This window comes from Pollachius pollachius (genome assembly GCF_949987615.1).
Source record: "Pollachius pollachius genome assembly, chromosome: 7".
NCBI lineage: Eukaryota > Metazoa > Chordata > Actinopteri > Gadiformes > Gadidae > Pollachius > Pollachius pollachius.
The window spans coordinates 11,198,495-11,221,832 of NC_136940.1; the positions used below are offsets into that span (position 1 = coordinate 11,198,495).

The following is a 23,338-nucleotide window of genomic DNA, read 5'->3' on the forward strand; positions in this document are numbered from 1 at the left end:
TTGTGTTCGCGATGCAGCGTGTCCCCCTAACGGCTTCTTATCGTACTGAGACACTTTATTATGCTGAAAGGTTTTGTGGGCCTCAATCCGGATACATGTGTGCTCAAACGTCAATCTCATTAACAAACCGCGGAGGTATAACAGGGGATTTATGAGGCTTCAAAAGATCCCAGGACGCACTGCAGGTCTGGGGTTCGGTGTACTTGTATCAGCCGTTCTGCCTTTCACGCCACGCTGCAACTCTGAGATGTTTGGAGACATTTGGACCCTGCTGCACCTGTCTTCATAGCGCCTTCTCCCGCGAGATATGTGCACCGAAAGGGCTTAAAATAGAGTGGAACCGTTTGTTATAAATGTCATCAGAAAACAAATGTTCCCGTTATGAAATAAACCGGGGAACCTGAGCGCGCATTTTTCGGGGGACGGACGATGGCCACATATCTTTGTTTTGGATGAGTTGGCATGCCCGTGCGTTTAATAAACACAGACAAGTTGTGTTTGGATTTCAGCAGGTGATGATTAATAGGGTTAGGGTTTAATTGTAGGCCTTCACTGTCTGAAGAATGTGACTCTTGTCCCACGGGAGAAATATCCTCACTAAGGAGTTGTCAGAGGATCCGGAGAGAGGTGGGACGCGTGGCCACTTTGTTTCCCATTCAGTTTAAATAGCCTATCGAAAACAGAACGACAGTCAACTAGTTATCAAGGGATTAACGATCAAAATGCATGCAGATTTTGGTAAATATAACAATATCGTAGCTGATTACCCTTTAGCCCTCTCAACAACTGCAGCAAAATCCCTCAATAATTAAATGTACAAATCAATTTAAAAACTAGGATAACTATTATTGCAATCAATAATGAACACAAGAATAGCATAGTGGTTATTATAATTATTATTTCATAAAAAAAATTGTGGGGATATTTTGCTGGGGAAATTGTGCTGGGGATACACCAATTACGATAATTCAAATTATATTATAAAATATTTTTTTTTATAAAAAATAATCATTATTATTATCATTACATTTGTTAGAATTAGTATATTTGTTATTATAATCAATATTGCGATTATTGTTATCAAATAATAGCATAATGTTGATATATAAATGCCAAAGAAATGACGCTTCATTTAAAGGCTTATTCGATGATATAAAGTAAGAATATGTTGTTAAATAAGACAGGACAGAAGTGTCAAAGGAAAGACATTCATTTGAAAATCATTTAACGAAATTAACTATCAAATATATTACCTTACATGGGCTAAATTAGTAACATACTTCATAATATACACATACTGCGTTCTATTAATTATACTTGACAAGGGGTTATTTATCCTGGAATGGTAGGTTCTAATATTGATGTAAAACGAAATACATAGGGCCTTATTACAACCTTGTCAAATTGTGGAGAAGCAACATTTTCTCCCACGACACAGGAAACGTTTACATAGTCTTAAATCCCATTCGACGTCCCTTTCAGGCCCCATGCACGGCTCACCTTCATGGTTGTGAATGAATGGTCTGTTAACATTGACTCGATGCCGCATTTCCTACTTTTTCAAATGCTAAAACATGCAATGATCGCGGTCGTTAACACCTCTTGCAAATTCCTTCAGAAACTCTTTATTCCTTCCATTGTTGCAGCTCAAATATTCTTCTCAGCATTGGCTTATCCTGCAGGAACAAATAGCCTCGATTCATTCTGCAGTGCACGATTTCAATTCCATGTCTTCCAAAATAAAATAAAGCCATCGAACTGTTTCTACCCGAAATAGACCAATAGCCTACAAAAACGTGCACTCGCCTCAAATAAATATTTCGATTTGATCATTAATGCGAAATGTTTGCAAGTGGAAACGAAATAAACATATTCTACACCTGACATGCAAACCAAATAAACATATTTATATGCATAAATAAAAGAGCATAAACCAACTAAGAAACGAGATTGAACTGAACTTATCTGTCGTCGTTTTCATTCAGTCGCTTTGGAACACGTTTGTACAAGCAAAGTTAAGATTTGGGTTTTTAATGCGCATTAGATCTTTCAATCATACAAGGCAATTTTCTCTGCCCCCCCCCCCCCCCCCCCCCCCCCCCCCCCTCTCCTCCTCCTCCGTTAAATGGTCTATGACGGACGAACCCTGGCAGGGATCAGCGTGCAGCATGGCTGTTGTCCTATTGTTGACAAATCCGTGAAACAACTTCAGTTTGCATGTTTTAACGGGAGGGGGGGGGGCTTTCTGACGTCAGCCAATCACGTGGCCAGGACCGATAGTATATCTTATAGTGGGGAAAAGTAATCTATCAGACAGTCCTTTAAAAGCTTTAAAAGCGCGTGTCATCTCGACTCCGCCGTCCAAAACGCAACTCCTCGGGAAATATAGCCTACAGACTGAGCGGACCATCGGGAGCGGAGAGTCACGACCGAGTGGAGGAAGAACACGAGAAGAAAAAAAAGACAAGACCACTTGAAGCGTGTACTGAACTGGGTGGAGATATTTTCAGAAGTTGAAGTTTCTAGTGACTGGCTTTGGCTTGGCACCACCGCTCTGACCTGCATTTAGATTTGGTGCGACATCCGATCTCTTGACGGGGCGTCCCATAATCTTCCACCAGAGCCTTGTGCGCACCCCGTCCACCACTCAGCCACCATCTCACCCAGCAGGTCGGTCACTTTTTTGGGGGGAGCTTCGGTTTAAAACATCAGTGACCCGTGAGATGACACTGTCTGGTGGCAGCGACAGAGCCAGCGACATGTCCGGCCGGACCGTGCTCTGCGCCGAGGACGTTGACATTGACGTGGTGGGAGAAGGGGACGACGAGGGCACGGAGCGCATGGACAGTGACTGCGACAGCTCGGGTGACGGGATCACGCACGACCTCCGAGGTGGAGGTGCAGACGACGAGGAGATCGACGAGGAGATCGAGGTTGAGAAGGAGGAGGAGGAGGATGAGATGATGCGCTCCGGCGGGGGGAGTCCGTGCTGCGAGAGCTCCGGTGAGGGAGAGATGGCCACCGTGAAGGGAGAGGGTGCCGAACAGAACGGAGGAGCCTCGGGAGGCACCGCACAGAAGCCCAAGAACAGCCTGGTGAAACCTCCGTACTCCTACATCGCTCTCATCACCATGGCCATCCTGCAGAGCCCTCAGAAGAAACTCACCCTCAGCGGGATCTGTGAGTTCATCAGCAACCGCTTCCCTTACTACCGAGAGAAGTTCCCCGCCTGGCAGAACTCCATCCGTCACAACTTATCACTCAACGACTGTTTCGTCAAGATCCCTCGTGAGCCCGGGAACCCCGGGAAGGGCAATTACTGGACCCTGGACCCGCAGTCGGAAGACATGTTTGACAACGGCAGTTTCCTCCGGAGAAGGAAAAGGTTCAAGAGGCATCAACCAGACATACTTAGGGACCAGACGGCGCTCATGATGCAAAGTTTTGGGGCGTACAGCATCGGCAACCCGTACGGTCGGCACTACGGAATCCACCCCGCATATTCACACCACGCCGCCCTCCAATACCCCTACATGCCCCCAGTCGGCCCAATGCTGCCCCCGACCGTCCCGCTGCTGTCCTCCGCGGAGCTCAACAGGAAGGCGTTCAACTCGCAACTCAGCCCGAGTCTCCAAATGCAGCTCAACAGCCTGAGCACGGCGTCCATGATAAAGTCCGAGCCGACGAGTAGACCGTCCTTCAGCATAGAGAACATCATCGGCGTGTCCAGCACTTCGTCGTCGAGCGTGGCACAGACTTTTCTGCGACCCCCCGTCACCGTTCAGTCGGCTCTGCTGAGCGCCCAGTCGCTCTCCCTCACGCGGTCAGGTATGGGGCCCATCCTCAGCGTGCCGTCCAACCTACTCTCGGGACAGTTTTTGCCCTCAGCCACAGCGGTGTCCAAGTGGCCCTCTCAGTGAATTTAGATGACACTCTTTATTTTTTATACAGAGACTACAGTATTGTTTTGGGACGAAACATGAGTGAAAAAGACAGCACTGGACTTTAAAGCCACGTAAATACTTAAAAAGACAAAGGAAAAGGAAATATTTATGTACAGGTAATAATTGTAAATATTTGTAAAACAAAAAAAAAGGATTTTACAAGTGGGTATTTTATCTGTTTCCTTTCAAAATGCTTCATCTGGGCGTTTAGTGATCTACTGATAACTGTTTCGTTTTTTTTTTGTATGGGGACAAATTATAATTGGACTAAATAATCAAGTTGTGCTTCCTTTAAGAAAACAAACGAGCTGAAAAGCAGACTGTTTTTAAATACAAATGTAGCGTAATTCTATGTAGCTATACTGTGTTGTAAATTTGATTCATTTGTAAATAAATAAGAGAATTGACGTCTATTTTCTCTACTGACGTATTCAAATCCTTGCAGTAACATATTTATTTTAATTAAGCAAGTTTCACAAGAAAATACTTTCATAGCATATTATACGCCTATGTGTTTTTATTATATTGTTGATTATATTAAAAGTGTCATAAACTGGTTTAACAAAAACCTATTGATTAATTTGATATTATAATTTATATTCATGATCGTATCCATCTAGTCCTTTACCAACACATTCAATATAAGAGTGCTTTAACATTGGATTATAGGATTTTATTATATTATAAACAGTAATTATTTTCTGTGACATCTTTAAAACAAACTAAAAATATAATATTGTTTTATTTGTAAAAAATAATAATAATTATTATTATATTATTATTATTATTTTAGAATTGAAGCGCTACATAGGCCTATATTTTTTAAGTGTCTTTATTTTTTTAGTTAGACTAAGACGATTATGCGTTCTAGTTTTCAATCAAAACATTGAGGCCTAAGTTAACAAAATGTATTTAGAACTTTTTCAGACGTTCTTCTGATGGCAAAAACGAATAACAAACAAACCAACAAAAACCCAACTCGTCTATTTCAAGACTTGCGTCTCCCAAACTATTATGAAAGTAACAGTTAGTTACGCAGTCGTGTCTGCCTAATCACTTTTACACAAACAGCCAATGGTGATCAGGGACGAACGCTATATGTATCTGATACCCATGGGAACAGAACAGGGCGCTCTCTCTCTCTTTCTACCTCTCTCTCTCTCTCTCTCGCTCTCTCTCTCTCTCTCTCTCTCTCTCTCTCTCTCGCTCTCTCTCTCTCTCTCGCTCTTTTCTTTAGAACAGGGTTATCTCTCTCTCTCCACTACATTCGAGAAACCCAAGTAGCTGCTGATGCAGCGAGAGCTTCTTAATGTCCCCGTAGAGAGCGGGAGGTCATTCCATCACTGACTCCATATTATTATTAGTATTAGTATTATTCTCCAGCCATTATTAGAAATAGCCTGTATTCTTGGCGCACAATTGTACTGCCACGGGTCACGGGTGTCTTGGCTCTAGGGCACGGAGAGCTTAATCGTTTTACGGTTGCTGTTGAGGTTTTTTTTACATTGCCAGATACACGTTTCCTATTCATTTAGTTGAATCGAACTCCCACTAAGGGGGACATGTGTATGCCTAATAGGTGTAGAATTACAAATATTTATGGGTTTATTGAGGCTTGATTTTGTTCTTCAAACCTATACCTTGAAAATGTTGCATTTCTGGGAAGACGGAGATCATTTCAAAGACCTGTATTAAGGATAGCGTTTCATAATTAATATGTAGGCCTATTATATATTAAATGTAAAGTCATTATACGCTACAGCAAAGCCCGTACATCACATAATTAATGATCAAACCTAAGTATTAATATCCATCAGCTCGTTTGCATGTCTTGCTCATCAGTGACTTTGGGATCCGAAAGACAGAAAAGGAAATCTCGACATGGCAAAGATTGAAACCGCTAGGCGGCGTCTACTGAGACCCATGGTTGTTCAAGTCCTAACAAGACATGTCTACATAATACGGGGAAAAAAACAAACAGTAATAGTATATTGTGCAGACCCTGAAACATTGTAGGCCTGCACGTCACAAAGGACTAATGCTTTGATGGTAATTGATTACTGGAGTGGATCAAGGGCTACGTTCTTTATAGAAAGAAACTTGCGGCTATTTTGGCAGCGATTTCTGGGCTGTCAAGTGCAAGGTTGACCCTTTTGACCCTTCGAATCCAGATTGACAAACACTCAAGCAGATTTTCGTTATTTTCTATTTACTTATTAATTAAGAGAGCATATTATTTTTTCAGACATCCATATTTTTTAAAAATGGCGCATAAATGATTGGTTTCAGGTTGTACTCCCGGGGGAAGTCCACAGAGTTAAAATAATAAAATAGGTAGCAAATTTGCGTTATCATCAGGGTGCGATTTGCCGGTGGGGATGGTGGGGATTATCCCCCCCTCTGGTTTACACGTCCTACCCTCTGCTGAATTATTTTTATCCTCGGTGGGGATAAAAATTATCCCCCCCACCCAAAGTATTTTCACCATTACTTCGTAATAATTAACAACCAAAATACACAGGGTCCGTCTTCATTTTGAAACATTTTAAAATGTTTCTCAAAATTATCCCCCCCTCTGGTTTTTTCACAAATCGCACCCTGGTTACCATATTACAAGTGACTGGCGACCATTACGCAAACACCCATGCGGCCATGACAGCCAATGTGGGAGCTGTCTACCGTGCTACTTTTTATGTTGTTGAAATGTTCCTGTAAAATTTGACCCCGAAAAAATAAATGTACAACACGATAAACGATAGACCCGGTAGTTCTATTGTTAGGCTAGCTATAAAATCTTTGTTATGATTATTTTGCAAATTAAAATGTATAGTTGCGATTTGCTAATTTATGCATCAATAAGCCTATAACCCAACGTGTTTCAGGAGAAGATGTTGCCAATAATGAGGTCAATGGGAAAATAGGCCTGTGGAAATTACATTTTCAGGAATGATTTTTTTGTAGCCTAATCGCTCTTCCAAGATTAGTTGATAGATCATATCGCCATGGAGTAAAAAAAAAAAAATGGAACCACATTCAATAATAAGCGCATTTTCCCTAATGTAATTCTTTGTGGTTTGGGTTAGCCTATAGCCCACATTTCATTGTAAATCTCCCAGAAGTTCTGTGCTTGGTTGCCTCTGAGAGAAGATTTACCAGAGAGGGTCACCTCTATCCCCCTCATTGGCTCACTGAGTTATGCTGATAAGTGCACAATTATTCAAATGATTGTGTAAGACAATTGCATGCATGCGATGCAACCTAATAATCTGCTAAAGGGAATGATCTTCTATTTCATTGCAAATAAAGTAGGAGTAGCTTCTAAAATGGGCTAATAGAAGCACTTCTACCAGCCATATTCTGATTAAAACGTTGACATTGCTCTAGGTTCATGTGTTAATTCAAATAGGATAATTTAGGTCTACTACAGCAACATTTTTGTGTCAAAATGCTACCTTCTACCACTTTGGTTGATTGTTTGCCTGTAACCTTAAAAAAGCATCGTTGCAAACAGTTAATAATAATAGGCTTCACAATACAATAGACGCTATATTCATTTTAATTTCACTAATCTAAATTACATTAATTAGACATTTTACATACCTAATATTTCTGGGTAAAGGTGCTTGCAGTGTGAGTGGCTCTATGCAATATTTACTGTGTTACACAGCAATAGACAAGGTGAGACATTTTCAGAGCTGCTCTGAAATGCATTCTGGATGTTAGGAATTTACAGGTAAAAATGTAAAGATGCATCCAATGCATTTAAATAAGATTAAAGCACACACACACGCACATGCACACACACACACACACACACACACACACACACACACACACACACACACACACAAACACACACACACACACACACACACACACACACACACACACACACACAGCATACAAAATAACCCACACAAACTCACTCAAACTCGGAGGCCAGGGATGTAGGAAAACTATTTGTTTGTGTAGTGTGAAAACAATCCAGGAAGTATATGGGCTAGTTGTCAGGTTGTCATGGAAACAACGACTCCCGTAACAGCCAGACAGATTTAACTTATTTCACCTTGTGAATGGCATACAGCCGATGCATACAGCACACACAAACACTCCTTCTTCCTGCTTTACCATAGAGCGACTGTCCACAGCTAGATTGCACATCACTGGCCAATATAGCTAGCCAGCTAACCTTGCCAATATAGATACCGACTTACTGTCCATTTATTATAGTAAATGTAAGGAATATTCCAGGAATGCTAGGCTTCTACAGGCACAGATAGTAGACAATAAATGTAGGTACAGCAGTTACTGAATATTTAAAAAGGCATAGAGATGAAGCAATAAATGACAAAGTAAAGCTGGTGTTCCTGGGCATTAATAACTAATGGGAACCTGTGAGTTATAGGCTGCTCTAGTTGTAATGAAAGTGTCATTGAAAATCAGCAGTCCGCCAAGGTTATTATTATTTATACATAATTGATGGCGGAACCACAAGGTACATGCCACACCCTGCGACTGCTAACACCTTGGGAACAAAGATGATCGAAGTCAACAGAAGAAAAGGTCACAAAGGAGATGTTGCTCCCCAGGCTTAGATTTAACCCAGCATAGCCACTGAGAGGTTATAACCAAATACTTACATTCAGTTACAACAATTCAGTTACAACCCCCCCCCCCCTCTCAAAAAATAATAATATTTATTGTTAAGACTGTGAAGTTTAGGATAATTGATATTTGGTTCCAAATACAAGGACAAAAATAAACCTTTCATGCCTTTCATGTCATGATTTGACATCAGGTAAAGGTTTCACATTTTTAACTGAAAGACCATCCACATACTCAAATGTAATTAGGATTTTGATTATTAGAATAATGCTTATAATAAAAAAAATTTATAAGTGGTAGTATTAACAGTTGGTTTGGTATTAGTATTAGTAGAAGTAGTAGTAGTAGTAGTAGTAGTAGTAGTAGTAAGTAGAAGTGTTGCTGTTATGCGGTTGTAAACATTAGCCTACTTATAGCTATAAAACAACTTTCATGTAGAAGCGGGAAAAAAAAATGCATTACTACCACACAATACATCCCTGCATGTGTGCACGCTCACACAGGAAGCCATGAAGATTTCTGCCCCAGTTGACTTGAACGCCTCTAAAGGCACAACGGTGACGTCATCCCCATCTGTCGAATCAAAGGGCTGTACGCATCCTTTATCGGTGACGTATCAGGAAACGTGCACTTTCTAAAACAATATTATATCCGAATAAATCCATTGGGCCGGTATAGTACAGAAAAACGCTATAGTCAATCAGTCTGCAATGGAAACGTTTACTCTAGTATCGATGTCCATTCTGCTTGGTGTCCTTGTGAGATGGGGAGTTTCATTCAATTCATATTCAGGTAGGATGTGGTCAACATAGTGATGGCATGTGGCATCCTTCAGATTAAACAGCTGCAGTATTGATTGTTTTCCACATAGGTAATACAATAATTGAACATATAGAGAGTCACCGCAGGATACTGTTATTAAAATCTATCAACCAACCTGCATGTTTGCAAGGTCTGCTTTCATTACTGGAGGAGTTGGAGGAGTATTCAACATTAAGTTGTTATCCATCTACAATGCAAAGACGCCTAAGATTTGCGTGTTTTTTCCAGGTGCAGGTAAACCACCTATGTTTGGAGACTATGAGGCACAAAGGCATTGGCAAGAAGTGACGTACAACCTGCCCATACAGGAATGGTCTGTATAGGTCTGCCTCTTCAGTAGCTCATAAGAGATTTTTGTAATTTGGTTAGTGCTTGAGTGTGTACACAATAGTATGTCTATATAACATTTTTTCGATACCAATATAGCGTTAAGCTACCTTCCCTGAAGTAGAGGTCACCTGTCCTGAAAACAATCTTGTACATTTTGTTACAAATGTCCTGGGTGATGTCCTTTTACTTTCCAACACAGGTATTTCAACACGACTGATAATGACTTGAACTACTGGGGTCTTGACTACCCCCCTCTGACTGCTTTCCATAGCCTGCTATGTGCTCATGTGTAAGTCTGCTCATACATGCTTACTGTTTGTAAGCATGTATTTTCATAAACAATATAGCAAATAGATAAATATATAAAGACACTTTATGATAATCAGAAGGTAGGCAGTACAAGTATTTATCTAGTACCAGATTTTGTAAGCAGTTACAAGAATGTGAAGTACTTCCTTATATACCATACATAAGAAGACTGTTTAAAATTTTGTATTCAAATTATCTAACTATATATTTAATATAGGTGTATGTATGTATGTATGTGTATAAATGTGTGTGTATATATATGTGTGTCTGTGCTCCTAATATTTTGGCGCCCATCGCGATGTGACGTCTTAATGTAAAAGCCCTATATTGTGCAAAACAACAGTGTTAGAGCATTACAACATACACCTGCTAGAAAAAGACGTAAGATCAACCAATGTGCAAGCATCGCAGAAAGCACAAAGATCTGCTAAATAACTCAATTAGTAAACTAAAGTGTCCAAAACCTGCTTTTTTTCTTGTTATTTTCTCAGAGCTAAGCTGATCAACCCTGAATGGGTGAAGCTGCTGGGATCCAGAGGATATGAAAGCCCAGCACACAAGCTGTTCATGAGGGCCACAGGTACGGACCTGCATGGCCAAAAGACATGGGGAGGGGCAATGGAATGACCCATCCAAACATAAAAACCTAATTAATTAATTTGTGTATTGATTTCGTAAACCCAGGGAACTCTGTGACGTGCCTATTAATGCATTTGATGGGCTTATATGTATAACAGTTTGATTAATATATTAAGCATGAGGTTGTGGTATGTGTTGGGTATCTATTGATTGGATGCAAATGTGAAGCTTATCAAAAGGGTGTTAAAATGGAATTAATGTATTCAAGGATTTTACTAATGAAGGGATATTTCAGAGATTTCGTACACTGTATTGCATGCACTGTATTCCCTGGATTTAATATTTTATTGCACGCAATATACACACTGTATTTCATGCACTAGATTGCATTCACAGTTTCATTCACTGGATTTCATCAATTCGCATCCTTTCTGTTTCCCAGTTCTTGCTGCAGATCTGCTGGTCTACATCCCTGCCGTGGTTTTATACTGTTGTAACCTTACCAATGGCTCCACCAATAAGAAGGTAAGACATGTTTTGGTTGTATTTGAGTTTTAATTTTTATTAATCTTTTTGTAACTGAATATATTCCATGTAGATGTTGTAATGTATCGTAACACTTGTGGAGGGAGATCCACAATAACACAAGCTATTGTGATTGCAAAGTTGTGAATTTAAACGGAACTTTGTTAATATCATTAGAGGAAAATACATATGTAAAAAAACATAAATGGAACTAATATGAATGTTTTGTGCTTTTATAAGGTTAATGTCTGGTATGTCTACATTTACTTCCAGATGGCCTAAGATTACTTGGATTTCATATTTAAATAATTTTTTGCAATATAAACCGATTTTATCATACTTTTTTAGATTTAATTTTAGTTGATTTAAATTAAATGTAAGCCACTTAGTTAACCAGATACTAAAATCATTACACCCAGGTCGGCACCTTGCTCTGCATATTGCTCTACCCAGGACTCATACTCATCGACTATGGCCATTTCCAGTATCCTTTGTGTACTAAATACATTTTCCCATGTCTGAAACCAGCCATATGCTTTCATTTTGTGTTGAATCGCTATGCCCAAATACTATAGACACAAGAAGAAGGCCATCAATAATATTGGTTGCTTAATTATCCTGAGGTTTAGCTGTCATACTATAGTATGGAAGGTTATCTGACCAACCTTTTTTGTATTTATTGTAAGAAAAAAAGGTAGTACTGTAGAATTTGATGTTCCTGAAAAGATAAATGAATAGAAATGGAGCTTTCAAAGCACCATTTCCTATACTTTCTGACATTTGAACAGAAACATATAGTTAGTTTACATTTCTATATGGATGCTCGATCAATAGCGATATAGCTAAGATCAGCCCCACAACTCCTATCCTCAGAACTTGAAATGAATGAATAGCAAAGTAATGGTCCTTGATGGTGGTCAGGTACAATGGGTTGAGCCTGGGCCTGACCCTGTGGGGGGTGCTGGGACTGGGTCTGGGCTGGGATGCCCTCGGCTCCCTGGCCTTCTCTCTGGCACTCAACTACAAACAGATGGAACTCTACCACGCCCTGCCCTTCTTCTGCTACCTACTGGGGAAGTGTGCCCGACAGGGCTTAACAGGAAGAGGGTGAGCGCCTGCTATATTTATACTTTTACCTCCATGCTGACTTTTAACTCCTTCTTCAATTCCATAGCCACACCACAACCAAATGTAATCCGCACTCTATTGCCCTTACTTAAGGGGAACATTTTATAAGCTTTCCTTTATGAACTTCCCTCCCTTTTGCCTTCTATAATTGATATATTCGATAAGCCAATCAATCTTTGGTCACCAACAATCATTAAAAAATAGATCATTAAAATAGACCATAAAATGGCACATACTCCATCGTGTGTGTGTGTGTGTGTGTGTGTGTTTATCTTGTAACAATGTACCAAGGGCATTTAGTAGCAAAAGGAGAGGTGGATTACAGGGGGATAGGGCAAAGATATGACCAGTTGACACTCTCACCATTCCCAGGCTCCTCAGCTATTCCTGTGTGTGTGTGTGTGTGTGTGTGTGTGTGTGTGTCCAGCTGACCACATACCCTGACCTGTTTGCAGGACTTTCAGCTGATGAATGGCCTTCTCGCCATTCCTTGACAGAAAGTAAAACACCCAATTTACGAGGCATGTGACGGAAGAATTGTTGCTTTAAAAAAAACAAAACGTAAAGTGTACTTAGTTAATTGGGACTTATTGTTTTTTTATATTGTATTTGTTGTATTCAATTGAATAACCATGTAAATGTGTATGTGCGGCATTTTGTGTGTGTGTTGGCGTGCATGCGTGTGGTTCCCACCCCTCCCCCCTGTCTGTCCACCCTGAAGGCTGTTCTCGCTTGTGAAGATCGCAGTGACAGTGTTGGTGACCTTTGCCCTCTGCTGGCTGCCCTTCCTGTCCAACCCCGAGCAGGCCTTGCAGGTACTCCGGAGGATCTTCCCTGTAGCAAGAGGTCTCTTTGAGGTACGGCCAATATGTTGTTTTAAAACAAACACCCCTGCTTTGATATTCCCTCAGGACACAATGTACCACCACACACAGGTGGGCATTTACTGAAATTCGAATCATCAACATTGTAGGTCAAACTTTTTTATATTTGCATTATTGTGGATACCTATTTAGAGTTAAAGTAGTGAATCAAGTTCACAAACTTTAAAAGAATAGCTTTGTATCTAACATAAAGTAAATCTATTTTCAGAGAAGGTTACTGGAGGTGTCAGTATTCGGCCACAAACTACGGCAAAGTATTGAAATGGGAATATATATTTTCCTCAAATTTATTCAACCAGGAAGGCCGCCATTGAACCTGTAATGCGGCTCAGAAGTAAATATATTTTGGTAACAAGACATGACAGGTGCCGGGGAAGAGGACCCATGAAAATGGAATGTATTTATTATTTTCCTTTTTCCGAGAAGGACTCCTCAGGATTTCGAAGGGCCAACATGAAACAGCTGTTAATTAACTGACGTCTTCCTCAGCGCTGTTTGTTATCGTGCTGCCGGGTGCCAGCCTGGCCACCGATACGGGCTGGCAGCGCAGCGCGGGCCGCGTCTCTGAAGAGCAAACATATACTTTTACGCTGGCCGGTTCCACCCATGCACATGACCGGGGGGCGGGGCAAGGGGGATTGGAAGCCGTTTGAAAAGTGATCGGCAATAAATCGTGTGTGTGTGTGTTGTAATGTAATAAACTAATTGGGGAAACTGCATGTAGGCAGAGTCTGTCGGTGAGCTGGGAAAGGGCTGTCTTGGAAGTACAAGGCTGGCGACTGGTGGCGAGGAGAGGGTTTGGTCTAAGAGCAAGGGGGGGGGGGGGGCAGGGCTGAGTGGGTAGTTGTAAGTTTACCCACCGGCCGGCATTCTTCGTGTCTAAGGTTGCTTCCTGCTATGGCCAGAAGAAGAAAAAAAAAAATGGCAGCAAATGCTTGCGCCTGTGAAATTCCGCATCGGCATCGGCTACTGAGCGGCTCCTTCACCTATAAGCCAACACTGCAGACCACCACCAGCCCCCCCCGCCTCAACCTCCTCAGAATCCATTCATGTGTTGCCCTCCCGGCAGCATTCCGCTTCAAGTTATTTGGAGCGGAGCGGCTGGGAGAGCAGAAAGAGAGAGTGAGAGTTGGGAGGGCAGCCCAGGAACAGGGGTGGGTGGCGGGGGTCTTCTAGTGCTGACTAGGCTCACACACACACACACACACACACACACACACACACACACACACACACCTCTTTCTCTCTGTCTCTCCCCCAACGTCCCCCACCTAAGATCTGCACACAGCTGAGCCCAAAGCAGCTGTGTGTCGGAGAAGGAGACGCAAGACGCCAGAAAGGCAGTCTCCAGGATGGGATCGCACACCGTCAGGAGCCCTGCGAATTCTGTCTAGTCGGGCCCCACCCCAACCCCTTGCTCCTTTGCAGATGCATTGTGGAATGCCCTTGGGGAATCTTCACTGCATTCTCAGTGTTGGGAATGACGACTCGGGTCAATGCCACCCATCTGTTTCATGTTTTACTGTTTTCATTTAATGCCCTGCCCGACTCTGAGGTCTTTACATTTTAGATGCTTGTGGTGGTTTCAAAGCACAAATAGAGCATCAGCCATCAAACCAGCCCATCTCACCAGTGAAGCTTGAACTAGTGTGTGTGTGTGTGTGTGTGTGTGTGTGTGTGTGTGTGTGTGTGTGTGTGTGTGTGTGTGTGTGTGTGTGTGTGTGTGTGTGTGTGTGTGTGTGTGTGTGTGTGTGTGTGTAGGATAAGGTGGCAAACGCATGGTGCAGCCTAAACGTCCTGATAAAGATCCGCTCCATCTTGTCCTCGGACTCTCAGTTCTACCTAAGGTAATCTCCACATGAGCTGTCTTTCATTTCTACCTTTATCTGTCATGTTTCTGCCCTTCAATTTCCTGCACCGGTAAAGACACTCAAATGTATGACTGTATTTATTCAAATGGTGAAAATCAAGATTATCACCAAAAGCTTCTGGATTCAGTGGTGGCAGCTGCTCTATGAATCTGATGCAATATTAGTCTGAACTTTGAGCTTTATGAAAAGTTTTTTACTGTGCGTGGCTGTGTGACTGCAACATTTCTGGAACACCAGTATAAAATGGGAACATAATTCTCTTTCCTTTCACAAAGTTATTGGGGCCCCTCTGAGAATGTAGGGACACCACAAACCACAAACATGGAGGGATACGCTTAAAACCCTGGTGGCTAAATTCATGGCCCATGTATGTTCGCAACTCGGATATCATTTCTTTTTTGTTTTTGTGCACACCGCATACATTCAATTAATTAGGGATTACTTTTGAAACTTTTGACCTCATTGCAGTACTGAGGCTCTGTGTGTATTTGTAGAGAGTCAGCTGTGGAAAGTGATACTTGTCCCTTCACGCCACAAACCTGGCCATACACACACACACACACACACACACACACACACACACACACACACACACACACACACACACACACACACACACACACACACACACACACCCCCTCTAATGGATCTACATGACATTGCTGCCCTGAAGATTATCTCACACCCATTTCCCCAAACACTTTGTCTTCCTATCACAACCACCACCACCAACACTAAACATGGGGTGCAGAGGGGCTGAACTTGTCCACTTTCCCACAGGGCCGGGTAGTACATGGACTAGAGCCAAAAAAAAAAAAACTTTGAAAAACTCTTCAAGCAGGTGGCACACCTGGGCTTTGTGGTAGAGCGGCAGGGGCTAGCTAGACTGGGATCAGCCAGGTTAGGCTTATTGGCCGTGCATCTTCTACACAGTCACATTCCAAAACACTTGAGCTGGATCCGTGGAAGCCCTCATCCATATGTCAGGGGTTAAACAAATGTTCTCCTAATCATTATGTATAAATATCATAATCATAACCAAATTGTAATGATCATATTAGGAATGGCCGTATCTTTGTCTTTCAGTTTCACAGTGACTCTTCTAGCCATCACACCCTCCTCACTGAAGCTTCTGAAGACGCCCACGTTCTGGCAGTTTAAACTGGCTCTGGTAACAAAGCATCAAAACTTTCAACATCAGTAAATCTTTAATGGTTAACTGTTAACAAAACGGTTGAAAAAAGTCAATGATTCAATCATTTCAATGTCACTTCACTTCTAGGTCAATTCCTCTTTGGCCTTTTTCCTCTTCTCCTATCAAGTCCACGAGAAGTCCATCCTCCTAGCTGCCCTGTGAGTACATACATGTAGTCCATCTTCCTACCTGCCCTGTGAGTACATACATGTAGTCCATCCTCCTAGCTGCCCTGTGAGTACATACATGTAGTCCATCTTCCTACCTGCCCTGTGAGTACATACATGTAGTCCATCCTCCTAGCTGCCCTGTGAGTACTTGCATGTACATTAAAATGTAAACGCTTTTATCCAAAGCGACTTACAATAAGTACATTTGTCAGAAGAAGGTGGAACTATATATCGGTACAGTAAGCATGTTCATAGAACCAAGTGCAAAGCACCTACAATCAGTAGATTTACCCATTCCCCGTATACAGCAAAGATAGCTAGGGTTAGATTCTACATAACTAAGTACTATAACTAAGTATGACATACAATAAGTGCGTACATAAAAAGTGCCAGGACGTATAACATACAAAAATTAGGGTTGTAAGGGGGTGGCTATGCATGTCTAGGTGGACTCTGAACACTCACAGGGCAGCTAGAAGGATGGACAACATGTATTTACTCACAGGGCTGGTGAGCGGCTCTTCGGTCCTGACATCGGCAGGCAGCTCGTTCCACCACTGTGTTGCCAAAGAAGAAGACTTTTGACTTTGATGATCGACTTTTGCTTGCTCTTCTGACACTCAAATGTATGACTGTATTTATTCAAATGGTGAAAATCAAGATTATCTCCAAAAGCTTCTGGATTCAGTGGTGGCAGCTGCTCTATGAATCTGATGCAATATTAGTCTGAGAAGGATGAAGCTAGAAGGATGGACAAAGGATGGACAAAGAAGCTAGAAGGATGGACAACATGTATTTACTCACAGGGCTTGTGAGCGGCTCTTCGGTCCTGACATCGGCAGGGAGCTCGTTCCACCACTGTGTTGCCAAAGAAGAAGACTTTTGACTTTGATGATCGACTTTTGCTTGCTCTTCTTACACTCAAATGTATGACTTTATTTATTCAAATGGTGAAAATCAAGATTATCACCAAAAGCTTCTGGATTCAGTGGTGGCAGCTGCTCTATGAATCTGATGCAATATTAGTCTGAACTTTGAGCTTTATGAAAAGTTTTTTACTGTGCGTGGCTGTGTGACTGCAACATTTCTGGAACACCAGTATAAAATGGGAACATAATTCTCTATAAAGAAGAAGACTTTTGACTTTGATGATCGACTTTTGCTTGCTCTTCTGACACTCAAATGTATGACTGTATTTATTCAAATGGTGAAAATCAAGATTATCACCAAAAGCTTCTGGATTCAGTGGTGGCAGCTGCTCTATGAATCTGATGCAATATTAGTCTGAGAAGGATGAAGCTAGAAGGATGGACAAAGGATGGACGAAAGGATGGACCAAAGAAGAAGACTTTTGACTTTGATGATCGACTTTTGCTTGCTCTTAGCGATAGTGGTACCAGACGTCCAGCTGAAGTAGTTGAGCAGAGCGCTCAAGCTGGGGTGTTTGGTTTGATCAACGCTTGGAGATAGGCAGAGGCAGTTCAATTGACCGCCTTGTAGGCCAGTACTATCCTCTTGAATCTGATGAATGCTACTTAAGTGAGCCAGTTGAGTTCCCGGAAGAGGGGGGTCACATTGGAGAATTTAGGTAGGTTGAACACAAGGCGCGCTGCAGCGTTCTGGATACGCTGCAAATCACTGGTTTACTCGCGGAGGCGGGGAGTCCAGCCAGGAGCGAGTTGCAGTAGTCAAGCCAGGTGATGAGGAGCGCTTGGACCCCCTCATGAGGAATCCCTCATGAGGAAGGGCCGGATCCTGCAGATGTTTTAGAGGGCAAATCTGCAGGATCAGGCCACCTCCGTGATGTTCGTGGTGCAGCATAAATGATTGTCAAGTATGACACTGAGATTTCTGGCGGTTGGTGATGGAGACATAGCGATGTCCTCGACAATGACCTGTAAGTCCATTTGAGGGCAATCTTTCCCTGGCATACGAAGGAGCTCAGTCTTTTTGAAGTTAAGCTTCAGCTGATGGGCAGTCGTCCAAGTGCTGATGTCTGCCAGACATTCTGAGATATGTGTTGCAATCAAGGTGTTTTCAGAGTAGGGGAAATAGAGGAATAGTTGAGTGTCGTTAGCCTAACAGTGATAGGAAAAACTGTGTGATGTGATCACAGAGCCCAAGGATCTGGTATATAGGGAGATCAAAAGGGGTTAATGTATTCCATCCTCCTTCCTTCTAGCTGCCCTGAGAGTACATGCATGTAGTCCATGCTCCTACCTGCCCTGTGAGTAAATACATGTTGTCCATCCTTCTAGCTGCCCTGTGAGTGCATACATGTAGGCCTTACTCCTACTATCTGCCCTGTGAATACATACACGTAGGCCTTCCTACTCCCTGCCATATAAGTACATAGGTTTTGTCCATCCTCATACCTGCCCTGTAAGTACATACATGTTGTCCGTCCTCCTACCTGTGAGTACATGCATGAAGGCCTTCCGACTACCTGTGAGTACATACATCCTCCTACTTGCCCTATGCGAACATGTGGACCATCCAGCATTGAATTCTCCATTTGAGAGTTATAAATTGGTTCATTCTCTCTCCTAGAATTTAAAGTGGGTTTAATCCCTATCCTGTAGAGTTTAAAGTTGTGAAAATCTCTATTTTTGTTTTTAAGTTGTTCTGTCCCATAATCTTTGAGCAATGTTAAAAAGGTTAAAGGGTTGGTATATAAGGACTTTTTTTATGTTATTGTTCTTCTTTTTCCCTTTTCCTTGTTGTTTCAGCATATTTGCCTCATGAAATATAGAAATTAAATGTACTATTATTATAAGATCTCTATCCTAGAGTTTAAAGCTGGTTTCATCTTTATCCTATATAATTTATAGTTGGTTCAATCTTTGTCCCAGAGTTAAGCTTGGTTAAACCTCTATCCCATAGAGTTTAAAGTTGCTTAAACCTCTATCACATAGAGTTTAAAGTGACTGTCTCCATGGAGGGAATTGACACAGTGCTGTGGTTGACCCCTGGTTTCCTAGAGCTGCTGTTGAGAGCTGCTAAATGGAAGGGTTATGGCCCTCTTGTCATCACACACACACTCTCACACACACACACACACACACACACACACACACACACACACACACACACACACACACACACACACACAGTTGGAGAGAAGCCTGAGTGTTTGCTTTTTAACCAAGTGGTATTTGCATAACAAGCATATGTGTCTTGTGAAATTGACTTTCAATGCTTGAGTTACTATAGAGTGGTGGAAATCCTATCAGACTATGGTGGGAGTATATCTAAGTCTTATATCAAATTCTTATTATGGGATTATATCCAAGTCTTATCAGACTATGGTGGGGGGTATATCCAAGTCTTATGGTGGGAGTATAGCTAAGTCTTTTCAGACTATGGTGGGAGTATAACTAAGTGTTATGAAACTATCTCAACAGGCCGGTCTGCCTCCTGCTCAACGATCTGCCCTTGGTGGCCATTTACTTCCTCCAGGTCTCCACGTTCAGGTAAGAACACTGTGGTTTGAACAAAAGTTCACAGATAACATTGTGACGATTCTTTTTTTTTTTTACATTTTCTTAAAGTACCATTAAATGTTATGACATTTAATCTTCTGTTTACCCCAAACACAAAATATAAAAAATAGTTTTCGATGACCTGAGTTTGTACTTTCCATACATTAGTCGGCCAGAAGAATAAATATATATTTATATACTTGCCCTATTTCATATGGCGGTCTCTCCCCCCCATTTACCAAATTAACCAGTAAGAGATGCACTTTTATACCTATGCTGAAGAGTTCTTATCAGTGGCCCGCCCGGACTCATGTGTTTGAGTCGGGAGCGGAGCAGACACCTAAGATAATAGGATGCAGATGAACAGTCCAAGCACAGATCCATGAGCACCGCCCCTGTTGTTGGCCACCGCTCAGCGTCTCTAAATTTCCCCAGCTGTTGGTCAACTCTGCTGGCAGCACTAATTGTTGTGCTCGTGGTTTAGCATAAGTCTATCTGTGAAATTGAACACGGCATAGTTTGCGTGCCTTCGGTCAGGGGACGGCTCTATATGTGTTCAGTCACTACAGTTCAGCATGGACTCGCGTATCGGCGACGTCCGCCACACGCGCCCCAAGTTATAACAACACAACAAACACTGTCTTCTGTTGGGCCAAGACGGCCCCCTAAATGCAAGAGCGTAAGCACAATTACGCATGGCCGAGTAAATGCGGCCCATCTATTAAATGGGAAAAGTATGTATTTCTACAATTTCCAAAATGTGTTTTTCTGAAAAGGGCCAGTGTTGTTGGAACGGACAGAGGAGAATAAGGGGTTTGTTGTGAGAGGTTACGACTTAATCGCTAATGGGCTGGGGAAATATGTGATTTACTAAGAATCAACTGTTGTTCTTGCTCATGTCCCTTCACTAAACAGAGCTTAACTAGAAGCCCAGACTATCCCAAGGGCACTGACCCCCCCCCCCATCACAAACAACCTGTGGAGGTCAGAGCTATCTCTCTTGCCTTTCTAAAATAATGAATCAATTGTTTTTCTCTTACAATCATAAACATGCATACAGTTCGTATATTGTTTTGCCGTGTATGTAACTTCCATTTCCCATGTGATGTGTCACGTACACGCACGCACGTGCGTGCACGAGCAGTCTGTATCCATGAGTTAATAATAATAATGCCTGCAAGTTATTTTAACACCCCCCCCCCCTCTCCCTCCCAGCATGTTGCCGTTGCTACTGAAGGACGGCTTGCTGATGCCCTATGCAGTGACCTCGCTGGCCTTCCTCGTCTTCAGCACCCACCTGCTGTCTGCGCTGGAGCGCTGCACCGAGGCCCAGCTCCGGCTGGAGGGCTACCACAGGCTGGCCGCGTGGCTGCCTGCATGCCTGCCCCGTCTGGACCTGGCCCGCATCATCCGCCGGAAGGTAAGGCCTGGGACAAACTCAAGGCTCCTGGTGGTTGTGGAACTCTTCTTTACCTTCGTCTTTCTGTTAAGAAAATGTGGTTGACTCAAAAATTGGCTAAGGCTATCAAGAGAATGTGAAGACATACCAGTTGTGACGTTACGTCAAAGGTGTCTTATGTATTTTCTTGCAGAGATGTTTATTTTTGTTAGCAGCTAGCGCCGGCCTGTACCATTTCGTGACACCAATTTGTACCTCAAGAAGCAATTGCAGACACTGCAGTGTCCAGTCTGCCCTCAAGACTGACTAGGCTTACTATTTTGACATGGAACACCAAAAAATACTGAAACATCTCCTTTTTTAGGAAACTTTGTTCACAGAATAAAACAAGTGTAATCCTTTATGGTGGGCTCGTGCCATGCAGAGCTACAGCTGGGGCTCTGCACGAATGCGGTAGCTTATCATAACGTTAACAAGGGGGGGTTGGAAGAAGCACAGCCGACCGGATAAATAAAGAACCCTGTGCCACCCTAATCTGTGTGAGCTCTCTGTGGGATCCGCGCCAGTGCCGGCCAGAGGAATACCTATATACTCATACTTGTATACTTATACTTATCACATATTCCTCTTCCCACAGCCTCTGAAGTGGCTATTTCCCCTCGGGTCTTTTTATCTTGTCCCCCCCTCCCCCGATAGGGTGTCAACAGAGACCCGCCGAAGGTGTCTCTTTATAGAACGTGTCATTAACACAGGTTCGCCTGCGTATATTTATTTACACAAGCAGCATAAATAACGAGAGCCTGTGGAGGCGGTTAGGTTTCACCCCGTTGGGGTGGGAGGGGGGCTGTAAACGGTGTTCCATCGCCCCCCTAATTTAGCTAGTGTAGATCCCTAAAAAACATACATGGGTACTGATACTCCTCGCGCTGTGAGGGTGTGATCGCCCACACCACATACACACCCTGGGGAAAGGCCCAGAAATAGTTTTTTACATGGTCAGATGTAAACTGGCTGCACTTTTATAAACAAAATTATGTGAAAAATGCAATCCACTCTGCGTCCACATGGTGGATTGCATTTGTTGTCACATAGTAATTAATGACAACCCTATTGTGAGACTTTGAAGTCTTTTGATATCAATATTTCTGTTTCACTTGTTGTTCTTTGCTGCCAAATTTTTGGGGGATATTTGCTTAGAAGCATTTCATGGTAATGCCGAGCCACAGACAGATAATTTTTAAATAATTGTGTCACACTTTCACTGCAAACCTCCTGATACAGAGGTGGTTTCCACCCTCAACTCTTCAAATGCCCGTTCCAGGGACATTCCCAAACATCAGACCATGTCAACTGGCAGTGAAACACAGAGGACAATGACGCAATTGAGCACTTAAATGATAGGATGTGATCTTGTGAAGGTCAGCTGTCCAATACTTTACCAAAGTAATGCTTAAAATAGACAAACATTTGAAAACAAACTATACCACATAAACTACTTACAAGTAAAAATTAAAATAATGATATATACTAGAATAAACAAATATAGTTACACTTCCCTTGATGTGTGCTCTGAATGCAGGCAGTAATTATCTAGTAAAATATGCCAACATTAGCTTTCTCTCTCAGTTTTACACTAGTTTGCTGTTGATGGTGGGTCTGAGTGTGGCTAGCGTGGCGCTGCCCCCTCCAGCAGGGCTGCCTGACCTGTTTCCTGTGCTGGTGTCTACCTTCTCCTTTCTCCACTTCCTGGGAACATTCATCTACTTCAACATCGTCCAGCTCAGCACGCCGCAGGGCAAACAGAAGACCATGTGAAACTGGTGAAAGTTAGGCGACCCGTATGGCACGATCATGCTTCATGAAAAAACTGTTGGGAGTTGACGTTGGGGACTGGAAGGGCTTGAGACATTGTTTTAACTTGTGTGAGTCGACCACAAGCATCATGGGACTTGTAGTGCTCACAGTCTCTGCAGTTCACCAATTGAGTGGTAATCTATACTTCATTGCATCCTTTTTGAATTTTTGTGTTTTCTATTTTGTACCAACTATTAAAAATGTGTCTTTAGAACGTCATCGTTTACAGAAATTTGTATGT

The 23,338-nt window shown here is 42.4% G+C and overlaps 2 protein-coding genes across 3 annotated transcripts; both read left to right on the forward strand.

The window, feature by feature from the left end:
* Positions 1 to 2,435: 2,435 nt before the first annotated feature.
* On the forward strand, positions 2,436 to 3,920 carry foxd3 (forkhead box D3; the record flags this gene model as incomplete). The annotated part of the gene is made up of 1 exon (XM_079739196.1): positions 2,436 to 3,920. Exon 1 carries the CDS (start codon positions 2,724 to 2,726, stop codon positions 3,918 to 3,920), a length of 1,197 nt encoding a protein of 398 aa, XP_079595322.1. The 5' UTR covers positions 2,436 to 2,723.
* A 5,281-nt stretch (positions 3,921 to 9,201) lies between these two features.
* alg6 (ALG6 alpha-1,3-glucosyltransferase) lies at positions 9,202 to 23,290 on the forward strand. Of its 2 annotated transcripts, XM_079740307.1 has the most exons (14): positions 9,202 to 9,341; positions 9,600 to 9,684; positions 9,901 to 9,990; positions 10,502 to 10,590; positions 11,032 to 11,114; positions 11,534 to 11,598; positions 12,036 to 12,221; positions 12,964 to 13,099; positions 14,888 to 14,973; positions 16,084 to 16,168; positions 16,280 to 16,350; positions 19,767 to 19,835; positions 21,060 to 21,264; positions 22,870 to 23,290. In XM_079740307.1, the coding sequence occupies exons 1-14, from the start codon at positions 9,260 to 9,262 to the stop codon at positions 23,056 to 23,058; spliced, it is 1,521 nt and encodes a 506-aa protein (XP_079596433.1). In that variant the 5' UTR covers positions 9,202 to 9,259; the 3' UTR covers positions 23,059 to 23,290. The 2 variants fall into 2 exon arrangements, with proteins under 2 accessions (XP_079596433.1, XP_079596434.1); XM_079740308.1 differs by lacking the exon at positions 16,280 to 16,350 and having other exon boundaries at positions 22,870 to 23,006.
* Positions 23,291 to 23,338: the final 48 nt, after the last annotated feature.